Genomic DNA, 20386 nt, shown 5'->3' on the forward strand with positions numbered 1-20386 from the left:
ATTTGGATATGGGGTTACTGATACAATGAAATAAAGGACTTTTGCTAAGCACAAATTATTATCAGTCAACCAACAGAAGTATGATACAAAAAGAATTTACAGCAAGCAATATGGAATCTTAAATTTCCTGTACCCTCTAAAAAGAAACTCCAATAGCAAGTGGAACCACTGGCTCCTTCCCCATTCCTCTGTTGACTAAGGCTGTCTTTACTGTATGCAATATTCGATATTTTGCGTGTTGGCCGGTTAGCTCAGTTGGTTGGAGCGTGGTGCTAATATTCGATATTTTAAGCATGCTTGTTTTATGTGCAGGTAAACCTAGCCAATCACCGTCTTCACCAGGTTACCTTGATTTGTCCTCCAAGTCCTCCAACAAACATCAATGTTGAGTTGTTTATATCCAGAACATTAGCCATTCCAGGGGATTTGCTGGTTTTTACTGGGGCCTTTTCACTTGAGCTCACTTCCTTTACACTCAATGAGCCAACGTTTCCAAACCTAGGGGTCACAAGGAGTTAAAAGTGGAACTTTCAGAAGTTCAAGCCAGCACACGTTTATCTAGCCCTGTTCCACAGGTAGCCCTGGACCCAGCAACAGCCCCCCACTGTCCCTTTTACTATTATTGATCACCCCCTTTCCTATTGTACTGCCCCCAAATCCTGCAGAGTAGCTCTTCCAAAACATACACTTCGCCCTTTTATCTCCTGGTGAAAGCAGTTACTGATACCGAGCCAAACTAGTAGCTAAACAGTCACCTCGACTGCCTTCAACATTAGCACATTTTTGTCAATTACAAAGAAAAACATAATCCCAAGAGCACACGATCAACAAAAGCAGAAGGCAAGCTCCATCTAAGCTGCCTAGAACCGGCTGGCACTGAAGAGAACAGCTCTGAAGAGAAGACCTGTGCTTTACTCTTGAATTTTAAGAAAATGCATCTCCCACTTGTATCACCTTTTATCCTAGCCTATCTGCACAGACTGTCAGCGCCATGAGTTCCTACTAGGATACTTGTGACCCACCCTTCCCAGGGCAGGAGTGAACATTTCACTAGGTTTTCTGCCTTACACTGGACTTTAATAAAGGTGTTCGGCAGCAATTTTAAACACCAACTGAGTTGCCACCATCCCATATCGGAGTGCCTGGTGTGAGTCCCAGGTCAAGTTCCAAACCAACTTCCTGCTGCTGCAAACTCTGACAGCAGAGGGCGATGCAAGCATCGACACAGAGTTCTGCATCTGTGCCCGTCCCCCATTCCCCCCTGCACCCCCACATGGGAGACCTGGATTGACTGTCGGGCTCTTGGCCCCGGCCTGGCCCGGCTCTGGCTGTCGCAAATGTTTGGTAAATGAACCAACAGATGGAGGAAGATCTTTTTCTGTCTCTCTGTCTCTACCCTAGCACCTTTCCAGGAAAATGTTAATTAACAAGTTCATTAAGGCAAACTAAGCTTTTATACTTTTCATCCTTTGATTACCGATTTGGTGGTCAGTAGTAGTTGGATGTTAAAGCTAAACCTTTCTTTCTGTAATGAATCTAAATCAAGCGTTCTTTGATTATCCGACTTTCCAGAAGCTTCCAAGTACATACTCCAAAACAGCAGTTTGAAAGTGAACAATGTTCTGGATGCATACTCTCTACTACCTGGTCACATGGATGCTGTGCCACTCGTTGTTGTCAATGGGGAAGTCTGGAAATTCTAACCGTGCAGACCCAGAGCCCATATCCCAGAGGAAGGCCACCTTCCCTCGCCGCATCTCCACTGCAAGGAAGTCAGCCTGGGGCACAGGAAGTAAGTGAAGTTGAGTTTACATGCTACACCATCATCCCCCCAAAACAGTTTTAAAGTAGTTCAGAAAGCATTTTAGCTTATCTTAAAAAAAAGAGAAAGTCTGCCACTGTGGCACAGTGGGTTACATCACCTACAGCCATGGCATCCCCCATACGAGTGCCAGTGGGAGTGTTGGCCTCTTCATTACTAACCCAGCTCCCTGCTAATGCACCTGGGGAGGCAGCCATGATGGCTTGGGCCCAGACTTCACATATGGGAGATCCAGATGCTGTTTCTGGTAGCTTGGCTTCAGTCTTGGACAAATGGGAGCCATTGCAGCCATTTGGGGAGTGAAGCAGTAGATGGATGATCTCTCTCTCTCTCTCTCCTCCCTGCCCCCTGTAACTCTGCCTTTTAAATAAGTAATCTTAAACAATAAACACACATGCATACATAAAAACCAAAAGCTACCTTCTTTGGTCTAACATTTCCTTCCCCAGCAGACGCCAGGGCTGAGACCTGACCCACTGTCCAAGCCCGGGCTCACTGATCTCCCATGGAGAACTGTCCTTTGGGCATGGGCAGCGCCTCAGCAGGTGCGAGAAGCCTGGGGGCAGCCTGCTGCCTCGGCTGCTCTGGCACCTTGGGGGTCACGAGGACATGGCACCATGTTCTTCTCCCACAGCCTATGAGGATGCCAGAGGAAGACAGCCTCCCAGCTCATGGGAATGTGGCTGCTTGTTTTTAATCTGACGCTGCTTGTGGCAGCCAAGGTTAGGTGCTGGAGGAGAACCAGTGATTTCATGAAGCCTGTGCTTTTTATTGTTCATCAAAACAGTGTCTAATCAGAAAAACAAAAAACACCCACTTACACTGGTGCTGCTGCCCAGGTAGAAGAGTAGATTATCGGGTTCGCCTGTCTTCACGTTCAGGGTTAAGCTGTTGTAGTTGGTAGAAGAAATTTGAGGCTGGTAGGCCCGGATGCAGTCTCTGTCTGCAGACACAGCAACTTTAATCTGTAGAAGGAAAACCAGTGACACATTGGCAGCCCCCCAGAAGTTCCAGCAGGGGGAGAGTTATCCCCTGAGGCATTTGCCCTAAGAGGTGGATTTCCACTCTGGATGACACTCAAGGAATATATTTTCTAAAGTGAGAAATGGGATGGCCATGGACATGGTTTTCTTTGGTAAAGTGTTCAAACAGGAGACAATCTGTCTTCCTTGCCAATAGGCTATTTATACCGGAAACAGCTCCCGTGAGGTGTGATTCCCTAAACACACAGAACTTATCACCTTGGAATCTTCCAGTCTCACAGAGGCCAGTGGTGGTCCTTTAATTCCCAAATGGAGAGATTATATGCCTATTTACTCAGTAACTAAAGAGAGCAATTGTTGTACTTATCATCCATTTCTTGAATTAGTAATAATTCGGTACTTATCTGACATCAACATAGAAGATGGTAAGTTTGTAGTGATCATATTGTGTGAAACCATTGCTTATTTAGTGCTTGAAACCAAATGAAGACCAAGATGGTGTAATCCTACATCCCCTTGTTAACGGCAAAGATATCTGCTGAGACTCCAGAACTTCTTGTTTGTTGACCTAGAAAGTTCCAAGACCAAAGGTTTCGTTCGCCCTAAGTGCCCAGTACCACAACGACTGCACATGTTCTTGATGCTGTTTGACTTCTCTGAACAACAACAGCCAGCACCGCGTGCCAAGAGTGTTTGGCCACACATTTCCCAGGTTGGAACGTGTCCAGGTCTCAAGTGCTTGCTGCATTTTTCAGCATGGATTGGTGCTGCATTTGTGTGGAAACAAGCTTTTTTTGATTCTTAAGGATGTGGCTCCCAACAGTACAAACATTCCGAAGGGTACCTGCATTATTGTAAGTAAACTGGTAACAGTAAGACCCATGTGTGTAAGCCATGCAACCTGGAGTGACACTAATACCTACACTTGACACAGTCTATGCCATCTAGACTTTCAGGGAAATATTTGCAAAACTTTGTGGAAATGGGATTAAAGCATAAGCTCACTTTTGCATAAAAATTTTTAAATCCATGCACAAGTCTACAAAACATTCATGAGAACTAAACATTAAGGAAAAAAACAATGCATGGATTTTAAAAATATCGATACCACAGTAAGAATTGTTTCATTCCATTTTCCACCAGCTTTTACAAACCTTCATGTATTTATAAATCTAGGCTTGTATTATAAATCTTCATAAGGCACTGAGATCTCTTCGCCACCACATTTTGAGGCATGTTGCATAAGAACAGAACTCAGAAAAGGATGCTAGTGATTGCTTATAAATGCTAAGACAAGGCCCTGGGACAGCTGGGATGGCTGCCACCTGCTCACGAGGCGATCCGATGTGCTTGACAGCCACATTCTCTGGGACCCCACACTCACAGAGGCTGCTTGTTTTCGGGCCTGACTGATGAGCAGCTTAATTTCCGAGAGGTTTCTGTTCAGGTTCTCCTCTAAGATCTTCAACGGCTTCAACCGATCCAGGAGCAGGTTGGCTTGTTTTTCCACGTCTTTAACTTTTCTTTCAGCCAACAGAGCTAAACAAACACAACGAGGCAAGGGCATGGTAAGGAAGGAGAGAAACAAGATGAATGAATTGCTCACTACTCATGCCATGGAAAGGGCAGAATATCCTAAGCATCAAACCCTTGAGATGGTAGTGAGTGCTTGAAAATCATGCCAGCAGAATGCATGATCCACGTCCAGATGGGAGTGCATGCTGACTTTTTTAGGGTCCTTGTTGGTGACCGCACTAAACAATTTTCCCAACTGCAAACTTTCAGGGATGGAAGACTCTGACATACTAGTCATGGTGGAGTCCCGCAGAAGGTCATGCGTCTCCTGAAGGGTGGCATTCATGCGGGACAAGCCAGTAGATGTGTTAAACACCTTCTGGCTTAATCCCACCACATCCTTTAGGGTGCTCATTGCAGTCTGGTTGGCAGATGTGGCCAGCTCTTTGGTTTTGCTTCCTTTGTCTCTCACACCTAAAACAAACACATATGGCAGTGATTACCCAGAGTAGAAGTTCAAGACTGCACCAGCAGGGATTCAGACACACGTTACAGTAATTTAATTGTCTGTTGAATGCAAAATAGGACCCCTTGTTTTCACACATAATAATAAAGTTCCAGGTCACATGCTCCACTGCCCCCTTTTGGGGACAAACAAAATACTTTTGGTAGCAATTCTCTGGAATTTGATTGCAAAGCATAAAACCCTTAAACTAATCACTTTATAGATCTGAACCATCTGCAGAATTGATAGCTTTCCAGAGTCCCTAATAATGAAAAGTTTTCCTCTAAGATTTAGTGCCATTAATTGTAGAAAATTTTCCACTTTGCTTTCTGTCCTTCTTGCTAATATTCTTAAATTTCATGCACAATTTAAAATGTACTCATTTAATCAAAGGCAGAACGAGAAAGAAAAAAATGGAGAGGCCTGTAGACAGAGCTTCCATCTACCAGTTCATTGCCCAGATGCTTGCAATAACTGAGTCAGGAGCTGGAAATTCTGGTGGAGTCTCCTGTGTGGGTGGCAGGGACCCAAGCACTGAGCCATCACCTGCTACCTCCAGGGACATACACTCACAGGAAGCTGGAAATTAGGGCAGAGGCAGGGCACAAATCCAGGCACTTTGAGCATGGGACCTGGGTTTGCCAAGCAGCCTCTTGACTGCTATATCTAATGCCTGCCCATTCATGTTTTTATTGTCAAAGCTTAAGGGTGACCACTACTTAAAGTGGTCAGGCAGCTTGATGGAACATCAATGGAAAACACTGAGTAAAGTACCAAAGATATTAAACATGAAGATGGTTTCAGTATCTGGCAATGGAGTGGGGAGGGATGAAAAACACATGCCCGCACCATGTCAAGATGGGTTCAGAAAAGTTGTAGGAAGAGGCTGAGCAGTGAGGATTCTGCTTAGCCCATCAGAGAGTGCCTTACTTCAAGGGTCAGCTCTGCTAGGCGACAGCAGCAGACAGCTCAGGGGTGGGTTCCCTGCCACTCACTTGGATGGGTTCAAGCCTTCCCCATTTGCTGTCTGCAGGCATTTTGGAAGGGAACTAGCAGATCTGTGTTTGCTACCAACCTGGCCTATTTCTCTTTCTTTCAAATAAAATGAATACATTCTAAAAAATTTCATTTCAATATTATCTATTTTTAAAAATAATGGCTAAAATTTTTCCCCATTTGCTGAAAACTATAAAGTCATAAGTCACTTAGTCTTCATCAGACTTTATTTAAACCAATAACTCCATGACTAACCACTCAACCTCTTCCACATTAATAAGCCATATTTCTTTATTTGGGCCTCTTTCATTTAACAAAATTTGCAGCACATGTATATTGGATAGATCATGGAACCTTCCATGTCATGGCACCTAAGTCCAGAGTCAGTCCATGTCTTTGGCTACAGGCTGTACTGTAGCTCATGGCAGCTGGAAATCAGAGCAGAACAGAAATGAAATAGCCAAAAAAGATAAACTGCTACCCAATTGTTCCAGATCTGGGTGAGGCCTTTTTTTAAAGTCATGGTTCACTTACAAATGGGATAAAGCAACAGCACTCACTGGAAGCTGGATATAGGGTATATAGGTGTTCTCTTGAAACTTTTCTGTAACTCTGAAATGACTATTAAACACAAGGCGGTTAATCAAAATAGACTTCACTGTCCTTAAGAAAAAGAAACTTCCAGATCAGGAAATGCTCCATCAATTCCAGATAAAAAGTATGTTGGATGCACTTAAAATCAGCTTCCTAGGTAATTCTCCTTCCAGACAGAACTACACAGACTGGCCTGGGAGCAGGTGCATCTCCTTAAGACTTTAACAAATATCCTCATGAAGAAGAAAAGAGATGCTGGAGGCAATGTATATAACGCACTTTGGTGTAATTCATTTGTGTTAACTTTAAAAAACTATCCCTTTTAAAATTTTAATGAGTACTTTATTTCCAAGTCATCAATATTGAAGTGATCAATGGGTCTATTTTACAATGCCTTATTGCCTCAGGAAGGAAGATTACCAAGTAAGAATTCTTTAATTTCCCACAGTTGTCATGGATCTGGCATTTCCCTGAAGGCAGGTAAAGCAAATTCCATCTTCTGTCCTTGTTGACCTTTCTGAGTGGCTGTCTTTTAAGCCTGTGTCAAGCCCATTTTAAAAGTAAGCAATTAAATATTATAACGAAAATAGACACAAGACAGCTGAACAGTAATCTATAGCCATTTTAAGATGTATAGAACCCGGTTGTATATAAACTAAAACAAAAATGTCAATGAAGTCATCACAGGATATGGTTAAGAACTTGCATTTTTTTTAACATATTGGTTACTCAATACTATGTCAATTAATTCCACAACGTTATAAATTGTTGCTGATGTTATGTTGGGGCTTTTAATTGATTGGGATGATACTCTGCTGGCTCTACCTTCAGACCAGAGATGGTCTCCCCAAGAAGCCGGTGAACTTATCTGGACAATAAGATGCTGGACTTTATGCTTGGTAGATACTTGCAATGAAAGAATCTCAACTGAACCTGAACTGAGGTAATGCAACAAGGTGGAGGAATCCACCTGGAGGGAGGGTTTGGGGAGAGGGGGGGGAATCCCAGAGCCTACAAAACTGTGTCACATAATACAATGTAATTCATAAAAATAAATAAATAAATAATAAAATAAAAGTAAGCAATTAAAGGGGCCAGTGCAGTGACTCAACAGGGTAATCTTCTGCCTGCAGTACTAGCATCCCATATAGGAGCTGGTTCCCAAAGCTTTCGTTTGTTGGGAGTATAACTGGCTGCTCTGATGTTAATATTTTTTAAAAAGTGATCTTGATTTCTAAACCATATTTTGGTGCAAAGCTTATTTTGGTCAAAACAAAAACAAAAACAAAAAAACCTTCCTGATCTCAGTGTCATTTTAAGGTCTACTAAGGGCTCTTAACTCAACTTGAGGCATGGTTTCCTCCCGCCCAGTGTAACACTTTACAACGCGAAGATATCAATCGTATCAAGAAAGTTCTTCTCACCTGCAGGAATTGCTCTAAGCTTCAGCAGTGATTCACGGGTTTGCCTGGTGATATTATCAGCATTCTCATGAAATCGCTTTGCTGCTTGTTTCCGTTCACTCAGTTTCAATGTGATACCTATTTAAAGGAGGAAAAGAAGTGTTCTCTTTCAGGTTAGTCGGCCACAATGTTTCCTAGGCAACAGCTTCCTTTATCACTGCCTGATTCATCTATCAAACTGATGGTTTTCTGCAGACATCCAGATATTGAAAGCTTTCCCGGAAAGACTTAACACTATTCATTGTAGAAACTAAAGACTGTATTGCTAGCTTGCTTGGTCTGTTACTTTGCTCACTGCCCGCCTCACTAATACTTCTTAAATTTCATGCCCTATTTTATCAGGGCTTTAAAATTACCTAGTCATAATCACTTTCAACTTCCTAGGCACCCTGCATCATGGCATCTTTCTCCTTTGGCTTGTTAAACTGCAGGCTCTTTCAAGTTTGATCAAAGTTGTTGCACTTTTAAAAATGTCTGATCATCACACAAGATTTAAACAAGGAAATGTTAACTGCTAACAAAGTTGACAATTTTATGGCCTATGACATGTTAGTCAAAACCCTGGCCTATCAATACTGATACCAGAGTTGGCGTTTAATACTTAGAATGAAGCATTAGGTGTTTTCTAAATTTTCTGTGAGAAGGTAACATACATTCTACATTGTATCACTGACCTAGAAATAAAAATAAATGACATACGACCACTTGGTTCAGACAGTTGTGCAAAAATCCAGCACTAACCAGAAGTAGCCTGAGAATAGCTTTGTGTATGATTCACTAGTCAGTTTTGACCTTCTTGATTTATGACAATACATTAAGGTGAAAGTCACGTTGTATGTCAGAAAGGTTGTATGCCCAGGTAGTCTGTCTTGCACACTGGGTTCCTGCTGTCATTTTGTTCTGCTTATTCGATAGCTGTTACACACATGCCAAGTAATTGTTTCCTGCAACTCAGAATAAACTAAAATGCCCAGGTATTTTTGAAAAAAAAAAAAGATGGCTTAATTCAAGATTGAATGAGAATTTATCATGGGTCTAGCAGCACACTAGTCCTGTGAGAAAGGTTAAAAAAACATCGAACCTCTTGTATCTCTTCCATGAGCTGGGAAATAATGAGAGAAGGATGCATGCAAAAGTACGTGCACTCAAAGGTAACCCAAGCAACACTGAAGAACAGTGCAAGCTCCGAGCTCATCTGGTTATTAAGGAAGGCTTGAAGATAGATACGACTGTACGTTAAGACACACACCAGGATAAAATGTGAAACTACATGGGGGTACTTCAACAATGGGTGGAAAAAATTAAAAGACACATAGATGCAAAATGCTTTAAACCCTACATGTGTTTTCACATACACATTTTTGTACTTTTTAAGCTTCTGCACTGGGATAAACACCACTTATCTTGATTTGTTTCATCATCATTTTGAAGTATCCTCATTTAAGGCTGAGAAGGTAGAAAATTGGTCTATTCATGTGACAGAAAAACGTGAAGCCTCCGATTGCTCCGGGTAAGCAGGAAGCTCTGAGACGTGTTCAGACACTCCACCTCCCTGTCCAGTCCAAGTCACACACTGACCTTGGTGCTTTCTGCTGAGGTCGCTGCCTTCTTTGAGAAACTGGGAACCACGCTGCAGAGCTGCTTTCCCGCTAGAAACGATCGACTCTGAGAGCTGAAAAACACAACGACTTCAGCGCTGTGGGTAGGCGGAGGGCATAATAGAATCCTGCTTGGGATGGAGAAAGGAAGTCTACGGGAACTGTCTCTGGTCAAGTTCCAAGGGCTCTTAACAACTGACTTAACTCTGTGCAGAAGGAACACAAAGGCATGTTTACATTGTAGAAAGAGAACCAGCCGCCGGATCAGAATTTTTAAGTCTGTTACATAGCAGGGAGCTGGTCAGAGTTTCCTTATCCCTACAACACTAACCCGTTCCTAGTCTTTATAAACAAAAAGATTTATGACTTTACGAAACTAAAATATATACCCAGTGTCCTCAAAAAATAGAAAATATAGATTATGTTTCAATTCCAATTTTGAGGTTTTTTTTTTTTTTAAATCTTCTTGGGCCACAGGATAACAGAAACCTTACACAGATTTAACAGGAAAAGAAGGTGAATGAGCCCCTGACTCTGTGTCTTCTGGAAGAATCTCCCACGGTACCCAGGAAAGACAGACATACCAAAGCTCACGGGCATTCCTTACCAGGCTCATCTCAGCTACAGTCCTGCGGGCATCTCTGGCCAGTCTGTCTGCATCTTCAATCAGACTCTGAATGTTGGAATGGACGTGGACTGCGCTGGTCGCATTCAGGGACACATGTGTGACCTTCTCAAGACCACTGTCAAATGAGCAGAGGCAGATTTTATGATCAAACCCATAGATCCACTTATGAATATTTGAAGTGCTCATTGTTCACTATTCCTGACAGCCTCCTAGCTTCTCCTTAGAAGTCACCCTGGGCCAAGTATCTGGCCTAGTGGTAAACTACAATGGAAGAGCCGGATTCACTTTTCTGTTCTGGCTCCCGACTCCAGCTTCCCACTCAGGCAGACTCAGGGAAGGCAGCAGAACTGACTCACGTAGGTGGCACTCCTGCCATCCCCATGGGAGACCTGCACAGAGATCCTGGCCCTCAGCTTTCCATGCGTTGGGTATTTGGAAATGAATCAGCAAACCGGAGCTGTCTATCTGTCTTACAAATAAATCAACTTTTCCAAAAGGAGAGAAAATGTTTGCTTTACATAGCCAGGCATCACTTTCGACAGCTGCCCTCACTTCCTGCTGATTTCTTTCAAACTCTCAGCCTATCTTGGGGCACCAAGGCATGTCTGCACAGGGCTTATAACCTCTCTGAAACACAGTCATTCATTTTCAAATGTCTTTCCTATGCACCATAAGAATGCTGGGTCTTATCTTTCAACTGGAATACGTTAAGTGGATGAAATTCGCTGGCGAGTTAGCAAAAACGATCAGGTAACATTCCAAGCAGCTGAACTTCATTTTATAAAGTGGGAAAATCACCAGGAACTTTCTGACTGGTAAAGGCAGAATCTCATTCAGCTCTCCGTACCTTGAAAATGAAATCTGACAATTGGCACATGTTTGCCTACTGAATAAACCCTCGTGTTCTTTCCAAGGTTATTAAGTCTGGCCATTCTCAGCTCATACATCAGTAGATATTACTCGTGTATTTGGACAAATTTGGTGAGTCATAAATGGAACAAAATAATGATCTAACTTTGTGTATCATCACAAATCACTAAGGATTCTGCCTAGCTGTATGTTGAGTCAGAATGTCGCTTTCTCTATTGGGAAATGATGAAAAAAGAGCAAGTGGGTATCTAATTGTTTTATATTACTGATTCCTGTGGTAAATGCACCCGACAGTGTTCAATTCAGTGAATAATTTATGCAATATTCTGACTCTTATTATTTTAATTGCTTTTGTTGTATGTGTTAATCTTTCATGGCAGCATATCCCATGCGGGAGAGAGATTTACTCAGAGCACATTCCCACTCAAAAGCACACCTGCTCTCAGTATATTCACACCTATCTTCCACCCATCGATTATAAAACTGTTTAAAAATACATTTGCCAATTAACTCACAGAATTGTGTAAGAATTGCTAAGACAAAAAAAAATGGTTCCCATATTTGCTGCAAATTAAATTGGAATTTTTAAAAAGGGCCTGGCGCAGTAGCGTAATGGCTAAAGTCCTCATCTTGCATGCGCCAGGATCACATATGGGTGTCGGTTCATGTCCTGGCTGCTGCACATCCCATCCAACTCCCTGCTTATGGCCTGGGAAAGCAGTAGATGATGGCTCAAGACTTTGGGACCCTGCACCTGTGCGGAAGACCTGGAACAGGGTCCTGGCTTCTTACTTAGGAGTCGGTTTAGCTCTAGCCATTGTGGGCACTTGGGGAGTAAATCCGCAGATAAAAGATCTTTCTTTCTGTATCTCCTTCTCTCTGTATATCTGCCTTTCTAATAAAAATAAATCTTTCAAAAAATTATAAAATTTAGGCAGGAGACGAGGTAACAAACGTCTCAGCGTTTCCTGAGATCCTCCAGGTTATTACATTCATGAATGGATGAGTTTAGGAACCAGGTCTGTGGGGATGTGGTTCTTGTTTAATGATATTCCCAACAAATTGCGGTCATAATTAATAATATCAAAAATAACCACAATAATATCAAATTGCAAGTTAAATACTTTTATCTTAATGGGCAGTGGGAAATCACTGGGGGTGGTACTTTGAGGGGGGTTGGAAATGAGACCCCAACATTTCTTTTGGTAGGATGTGGGCAATCACATTTGCCAACTAAATTATAAGCTGCAAAAATATGCATGAACTATAAAGAGAAAATACCATCCTTCTATTCCAGAAGTAACCTAGCAAGCACTGAGTAACTTGGAGCTTCAACAAACCATGATGGATTGAGACTGTAGCATAGTCTATGCCATGATTCCTACCCTGTCCTGCGCGCATTTCCCCATCAGACATGCATGCCCAGTGGTAAATCATGGAGCAGGTACAAGAAAAAAAATCAGTGGTGCCATATAAATAAAACAGAAGTCTCCATTTTCACACAAAGGAAGTGAGTGACCCAACACGGAGATAAAAGAATAGCTGTCCTGACGACATCCCATCAAGCCATCCCAGCCTCTAGAGCTCCCCACACGGTGGCGGCCTTACCTGTCCAGGGCACCTGCTAGTCCTTGGAGCTCAGCTGCATGATCCTCCGCTCTGTAGACAAGATCAAGTGCTCTCCTTTTGGACATTTGCATGACGAGATCGTCAACGTGGTGCCTGATTTTAGTGGCCCACAGAAGTAGCTCATCCTGGAGGTTCTCTAACTGCTGCATGGGGGAATCAACATTGTAAGATTAGGTGCATCCAGTGAATAACTTACACACAGATGGCGCATATGAAGATTCTTTGGAAAATGTAATGTGGTCACCCAAGTTGCATCTTACAGCTAGAGTATTTTGTGCAGTGTCTGCATGCACGGTGGCAGCATCCATCAGTCTTCTGCCTTGCGTAGTCAGCTCTGAGGTCAAGTTCTGTTCTTCTCGGACATGTCTCTTTTTATCCTGGAGCAAAACAAACACCCCCTCACTTATAAAGAAGCCAGTCAGCACCTGAACTTTGGATGCTTATTGTTACATGCAGAGGTTAGAACTCACCAGTACTCAAATCTCACATTTGAAGAAGTGTGATATTGTTCACACTGGAGAATTGGACTGCTAACTCTAATGGAGCAGGAGAGAGCTAGTGACACTCACCTTGAATTCTCTCAGGTTGGCCTTGACAATAAGCAGCAGGTGGCTGCTTTCCTTGGTCTTTGCCTCTGCCTGCCGCACAAGTTCTTCTGCCACCTGCAGTTCATTGTGGTGCTTTGAAAGCAGGCTGCTGGCCTTGGATGTTAATACCTCCAAATCTTCCTGTGGCTTCTGGAAAGCTTTCTGAATTTGTAGCAGTAAATCTTCAGCAGCCCTGATAAACATGAATCGTTCACAAAACTCGGATCTCCGAAATGGGAGTGGAAAGAACGTTCACGTATGCCTACCTTGATTTTGTTTATTTTAATTGGTTGACCGATTAAAGAGTCAGAGAGAAAGGCAAATGAACAAAAGGATGTCCCACCCTCTGGCTCATTTCCAGGAGCCACAATCATGATACAGGTGCTTCCTGCGTGTGGCAGTGGCTGAACTGCCAGTCATTCCTGGCCGCCTCCCAGGGTCTGAATTACCAGGAAGATGGGCTGGGACAGGGACAGGGACACAGGCACCTCCGCCTGGGTCGCAGGGATCCTGGGCAAGGCAACATCTTCGTTACTGCACCAAATGCCCTGCCCTAGCTTCTTCTTTAAGTCTTAAATGTAACTTGATAAAGTTTCATGAATTGGAACAATTTTTTCAAGCAGGGCTACAGGCAGAGCAGGTTTATATTTTACCCTGAACAAATTATATTTGTTTATAAGCTTCCTAATGCGTTTTAGCCATGACATTAAAAGAACAGCATCTCAATGAGTCTGCATTCAGAAAATTGGTGCTACATTATATGCTAATGATGGAACCTGCAATATTTTGTGATAACATGGCAATAAAGAGAACAGAGGTGATTTGCTATGAATTCATCAATTTATTTACAGGAAATGTAGGATTTTAGGCAACAAATTAGCAGATTATATCAAATGTTCAAATTCAAATTGCCAAAAGATACTATTTGATAGCTATAATAGAAATCAAATGTTCTACATCCCTTTATGCTATCAAATTGTTTATTTCAATTAGTTGTGGGAGCCCATGTTTTGCCTAGTGGTTAAAACGCCACATCCCTTTGGGAGTGCCCGAGTTCAGTTCTCGGCTCTCCTGCTAATGTGTGCTCTGGGAGGCATCAGGTGACAGCTTACAGAGTTGGGTTCCTGGCATCTACTTGGGAGACCTGGATGGAGGAAGCTCCTGGCTCTGAGCTTTGTCCTGGCCCTGCCCTAAAATTTACAAGCATTTGAGGAGTGAACCAGCGGGTGGGAGCACATGTTTTCTCTTTCTTTTAAATTAATAAACTAGTACTTAAGACATTTATCGCAACTTGGCAAAAAAGCAGTTGTGTTATTCCACCAAGTAAAAACTCAATGAAAATACCAAGAAAAAGGCCTAACAGGAAATTCCAAGCTCCTCGTATGTCACAATTCTTTGTAATCCCTATGTCATTTTATATCATGGTTTTCAATCAGGGGGTTAACAAGTTAGCTGAGTGATTCTGGCAAAATGAGAGTTCATGGCATAGGGAGCCACTAACTATACTTTCTTTTATGAACATTAACTGCTGTATCCTTGATCTGTAACAATACAGTCCCATGAGTCTCTTCTGTTTGTGCTAGGTGATAATTTTCCGCAATCACAGAATTAAAGCAAAAAGCAGAAACTCACAAAAAAGCACAAAGACAAATGGTGCTGACCATGCCGATCACATTTGTCTGCAGCTGCTTGTGGGGGCAGCACCCCATCTCCCCATTTGCCTGACAGCAGGACTCTGTCCCCTCTCTTAGGACATGCCACCACTGCCCCCGGAAGCCCTTCCTTTCTTTATTATACCACCCCGCCCTCAGTATGCATGCCCCCATTTCTACCTGGTGGTGCAACTTACTTGAGTTCCAGGGAGGCATTTTGGTGCAGCTGTGTGAAATGTCTGTTCTGAATGACTTCCAGCAAAGCCGTCAAGTTCCGCTGCATATGCTGCAGGGTCGAATTGGGCAGCGGGAAGTCCTCGTCCCGGGTCTGGTTGAGAGTTGCTGCCTTTTCAAGAATGTCTGGGGAGCAAATCCATCCATCCATTCATCAGTCCCTCAGGAGTGGACAGTACTGAAGGAAAAAAACCTAGAACCTTCTTGGAGGAGGGCTACTCTGCCACCCTAAACTGAGTTGGGTCTCTACTACACGTTCTACTTTGGATATTATCTCATAAAACACTCATGAACTTGACATTACCACTTGATTCACTATCAGTCTCACCAGACTACACTCCAAAAAGACAGGAGCCAACCAGCTCCATCAGCATCACCTAAGCATTTCCTTGTACCTCGCAGACATCTAGAAGTCTCTCAATGAAGACTCTGCATGAATAAACTGCTAATGCTTGACACTACTCTTATGATTAAACAGGATTTTTCAGTCTCTTATCTCTTGCCCTGTAAGATCCGATTTGCCTTGGATTTTGTACTTCTTAAATTCTTATACCAGAATCCAAAAATAAAGGCAGAAATATGTTTCTGATATGCATAAAACTGAAAAGAGTACACTTAATGTCCAAATTGACTAAACCAGTCTAACAAGGGGAACTTTAAGAAGTTCATGAATAAGTGGAATGAGAAGTTGGTTATTTTTCTGCAAGAAATTTTGAAATCCATGCAAAATGTTATCAAAATATTCCCTTCTATTGTGGACATACACTGGCACCAAACTGAAGCCCTCAAAGCCATCAGCACTGTTCTGGGAAAACACATGGTAGATACTATACCAATTTTATCATAATGTGACTTGACAATGGAGGATCCAAGTGTTAGGCATAACACATGGGACAAAAGGAAACAGGTTATAAATACGATATACGAAGCTCTCAGTAACATCTAGGGCCTAGACATTTCAGGATGCTTAAGCTATGGAAAATTCTAGCCATTTGGTTCAAAGAAGCCCAATGCAAGACACCCCTATTTGTACATTTAGTAAAGTAAAGGTGACTCTTCCTCCCACCTGAGCACAGCCCCAGGCCCCACTACCTCTGATGTCCACTTGCAGCCTCTCAATGAATGTGGCCAAGTCTTGGCTGGCGTTGAGGATTCTCTCAGTTGCCTTGTTCACCTGTTGGCTAGTTGTTAACACTCTGGTGAGCTGCCAGAAAAATCAGGTCTCAGGTTAGTGGCTTCAAATAATATGCAAGCCTTGGTACTCCAGCTGTGGCCTCTGTTAAGCTACAGAAGGTGTTTCAGAATACAGAGTAAATACGGATACTCCTGCATATCAAGGTTGCTATTTCCAGGTTGGAAATTAACTAAATGGTTTGTGAAATAATTTGCTGCTCATTCAGTGTGAATAATGATGGTATGGATCTTTCAAAAGCAGAAAGATTCTCCCAGTATCAGCATGGCAAAGGGCCTTTGCTCTCTTGAGATCTCCAGGAAAGTCACATATCACTTAGCAATAAGGACAGGTTGAGAACTACATTAAGAGACCCTGCCATGATGTAACATCATACAGAGTCTTGCATAAGCTTCCAGGTCATAGCTCGCTCACTATACTTTCAGAATATGCTATAAAAAGAGGCATTTCCACAGGTCCATGGAAAGCAAAAGGAAAATTCATTTTGGGGCCAAAAAGTTTGATTTGCTTTTTTCAGAACATGCATTTTTTGTGACCTTTCCTAAGAGTCCTCTTAAGCATACATGGATTTTTAAACTTTTTGGCATAGAAATGGAACTTATCTTTTATTTTTACTTCCCAAGATCTTTTTGAAGTGCGCTCAGCAATGGTTTAGCCTGTTTTTCATGGGACCACAGTGAACACAACATGAAATGAAATTATGGGTAAGAGAAAATGAACATCAAAGGATTTGGTAAACATGAGGCTGCTGATGACATAAGAGGGTATGCTCTTTGTCGTAACTCCAAAATAAAAGTGCAGAAGCATAAATATAAACCAGGAACCCTGCCACATAGTATCAAGTATCCCATACTAAGACTTTCACACACCTGGCAGTGCAGCAGGCTTGGGAAACTGTGCTGCTACACCAGAATGGCTACCATGTCAAGGGGCCAGAGCAAGTTTTCAGCTCCATTGTAATTTTACAGGCCAGTGGTCACACAGGTGGTGCCACTCTAAAACATTAGGTATTGCACGACTTCCTACGGGATACAGCAAGCAAAAGCTTACTAGGTTTGTATGGTTGGTGAGAATTTAGTCTCTCAAAGGTGGTAAGATGGAGCCAGGAGAAGCAAGTTTTAAAGCTGAATCTGCCAGCTGTGGCCATCTCCAACTTTAGCCTGGGATGAATATGCCACTTAATAAGGATGAACTGGACTAGCTAGTATAAAGTGGGTATTCCAGAGATGACACATAGGTCCCCTTAGCTGCTACTTTAAAAAAATCTACAATTTATTAAAAGAAAAGCCATCAGTAAGGCCTCAAAATGTATAATAACTCTAACTGGTTTGAAAGTGTTTTCCAGTCAAGACAAAAGAGAATCTTCCTTTAATGGACAATTTATTTTAATGAGTTTATCATGTCCTGTCAAATGTCCACCTGCCCATCTCCTGAGAGCATACTCTTAAACCCCTGTACCATTTCCAAATCATTACCACCTCTGAATTACAGGAGCCAACTTCACACACTCCTCAGATGCATGTTTGTATACAGTGTGCATGTTGCAACCAGATGGTAGATACAGACAAACCAATGCTACAGTAGATGGACAGAGAGAGATGGGAATTTCTAGCTCCATGTGCATTGTAGATGCCCCGTCCTACACGGTATATATCCACAGGGGTTCCATTCCAGGACTCTCAACGCATAAAAAAACTGCAGATACTCAAGACTCCTCCATAAAATTTACAAAGAACCTGTGCACACCCTCCCATATCCTCAGCTCTGGATTCTTTACACTATTTAATGCAACATAAATACTGTGCCAATTGTTATCACACCATATTGTTTATGGAATAATGCTGAGAACAAATGGCTGCCTGTATTTAATATAGATGCATTTTTCCTAGATATTTGCAATTGACAGTTATAATCCATGAAGCTTACTATAAATAGCAACTCAAGTGTATATGTGTGTACGTATATATACACACACAACATTTGTAAGCAGAAACTTGGTACATTCAACAATGAGGCCTCCTTCACCATAGTTGTGTAGATTCTTTTGGGGATCCCTAAACACTATTCACTTGGTGTGCTCAATTTCTTGCTGACATAGAGGTGATCTCATTTGGCATTTTGTGTCTTAAAATCAAATACCCTGGCCAGAAGCTTGAATGCTGCAGGGATACCCACACACTGAAGCCTGCGCCACCCTCCTGCCATGCAAGAGTTTGCTGGCCTGCCTGGCACTGGCCTGTGTTCATCATGTACTCGGTTACAGGATGAATTTAGAAGACAAAAACCTCGACGATGTTTAAAAAAAAAAAGCCCTATTATTCATTTGAAAGACACAGAACAACTCCCACTGGCTGGTTTACTTTCCAAAGGTCTCTAACATCTGGAGCTGCACTGGAGCTAAAGCCAAGAGCTGGAAACTCAACCCAGCTGGCAAGAATCCGAGCATTTCAGTTATCACTCCTGGATCCACAGGGCTCCGCAGCTGGAGCCAGGGATCACAGCCATGTGGGACAGGTTCAACCTCTCCAAGGCCTGACACAGTGCTACAGAATGCCCAGCCCATGGGCCATACAAGGACTTGTGAAATCATTTGGTCTGCCCCTGCCAAGTCAACCACAAGTGGGATTCAAAATTCAATAAATCTATAGCAGGCTCATGTTTTAGTTGATAATATTATATGGCCTGTGAATGATGTCATAAAGATTCAAACAGCCCTTGGCAGAAACCAAGCTATCTTTTCGTCCTGTTCAGAGGAGACAATGGAAGCCAGACAGCAAAGTGAATTGGCTGAATCCACAGCCCAGTGAGAACAGAAATTTGGTTAGCAGCCTTTGCCCTCTAAACCTTGCATGCCAGAGCTAACCTGAGAGAAGGTAGCTGGAGCCCACCTCCTGAGGCTAAAGCCTGCTGATCTGATGGAAAGCTCTAGGCCGGACCCCCACAATGGCTCACAAGGGCTGAACTGGGGAGGCCGTCTTTACGTGAAAGAATTTACCTCCTGTTGCAGGCCCTCTGTTTGTTCTGCGACATCTTCAAGTTCAGTGCTAGCCAGTTCCTTTCGAGTGTTCTCTTTTAAAAAAGATTTCTGAGAAGAAAGAAGGACACAAACTTCAATGCTTCAAAGTAAAATGTTCTGGTTCTTAATCAAGAATCACTTGTTATCTCCTTTGTTGCTCATAGAAAGGTATTTGTGTTTCCTGGAAATGTTCATTAAAAATACAACAGACCAGATTTACTCCAGTTCTGACTATAGCTACCTGATCCCACACGGCCTCCATTTACACTGTATTTCCTGCAACACAGACCTAAAATCTGGGGAGTTGAGCAGAATCTGAGACTGCACAAATCCTCAACAAAACTCTGGCTTTATTTCAATATCACAGACACAGAAATTTATGAGAGCAAATCGTTTAAAATCAGTTTAATTTAAATCAAGTCCTTATCTCACTTGATAAGTTTAAAATACATTTGCAGGCCTGGCACAGTGGCATAGAGGCTAAAGTCCTCGCCTTGCATGCGCTGGAATTCCATACGGGCGCTGGATCTAATTCCAGCGGCCCCGCTTGCCACCCAGCTCCCTGCTTGCGGCCTGGGAAAGCAGTGGAGGACAGCCCAAGGCTTTGGGACCCTGCACCCATGTGGGAGACCTGGAAGAGGCTCTGGACTCCAGGCTCCTGGCTTCGGATTAGCTCAGCTCCCGCCATTGCAGCTACTTGGGGAGAGAATCAGTGGACAGAAGAGGCTTCCTCTCTGCCTCTGCTCCTCTCTGTACATCCGACTTTCCAATAAAAATAAATAAATCTTAAAAAAAAATCCCTAGAGTTTCCAAATCTTCCTTGGCTGGCATCCTAGAGAAAGATTCACTGCCAATAAGGGGGAACCACCTAATACACACACATACCAAACACAATCACATCTCTCTCTCACACACACACCCCAGTCATATACACACATGCACACCAGTCCTACATACACCCCAAACACAGAGGTAGACCTGGCCCGGCTCTGGCTCTTACTGGGCATCTCGGAAATGTACTTATGGATGTGAAGTCTATTTAATTTCTCTTTGTCTCTGTGTCATTCAAATTAATGACATCAAGATATTTTTTAAAAATCAA

At 42.7% G+C, this 20386-nt stretch overlaps 1 protein-coding gene across 2 annotated transcripts in view; it reads right to left on the reverse strand.

The window, feature by feature from the left end:
• The window catches only part of LAMA1 (laminin subunit alpha 1), a 144255-nt gene that overhangs the window by 25348 nt on the left and 98521 nt on the right, over nt 1-20386 (reverse strand). For both annotated transcript variants that reach the window (XM_058677002.1, XM_058677003.1), the window contains 14 exons: nt 19264-19353; nt 16169-16280; nt 15040-15202; nt 13173-13383; nt 12864-12980; nt 12583-12746; nt 10084-10219; nt 9457-9550; nt 7840-7956; nt 4612-4794; nt 4190-4344; nt 2644-2787; nt 1645-1778; nt 348-498 (listed from right to left, as the gene is read on the reverse strand). In XM_058677002.1, the coding sequence (XP_058532985.1) occupies nt 348-498; nt 1645-1778; nt 2644-2787; nt 4190-4344; nt 4612-4794; nt 7840-7956; nt 9457-9550; nt 10084-10219; nt 12583-12746; nt 12864-12980; nt 13173-13383; nt 15040-15202; nt 16169-16280; nt 19264-19353 (1971 nt within the window). The remainder of the gene's footprint in view (nt 1-347; nt 499-1644; nt 1779-2643; nt 2788-4189; nt 4345-4611; nt 4795-7839; nt 7957-9456; nt 9551-10083; nt 10220-12582; nt 12747-12863; nt 12981-13172; nt 13384-15039; nt 15203-16168; nt 16281-19263; nt 19354-20386) is intronic.

The sequence above is a fragment of the Ochotona princeps genome, chromosome 18 (genome assembly GCF_030435755.1).
Source record: "Ochotona princeps isolate mOchPri1 chromosome 18, mOchPri1.hap1, whole genome shotgun sequence".
Classification (NCBI taxonomy): Eukaryota; Metazoa; Chordata; class Mammalia; order Lagomorpha; family Ochotonidae; genus Ochotona; species Ochotona princeps.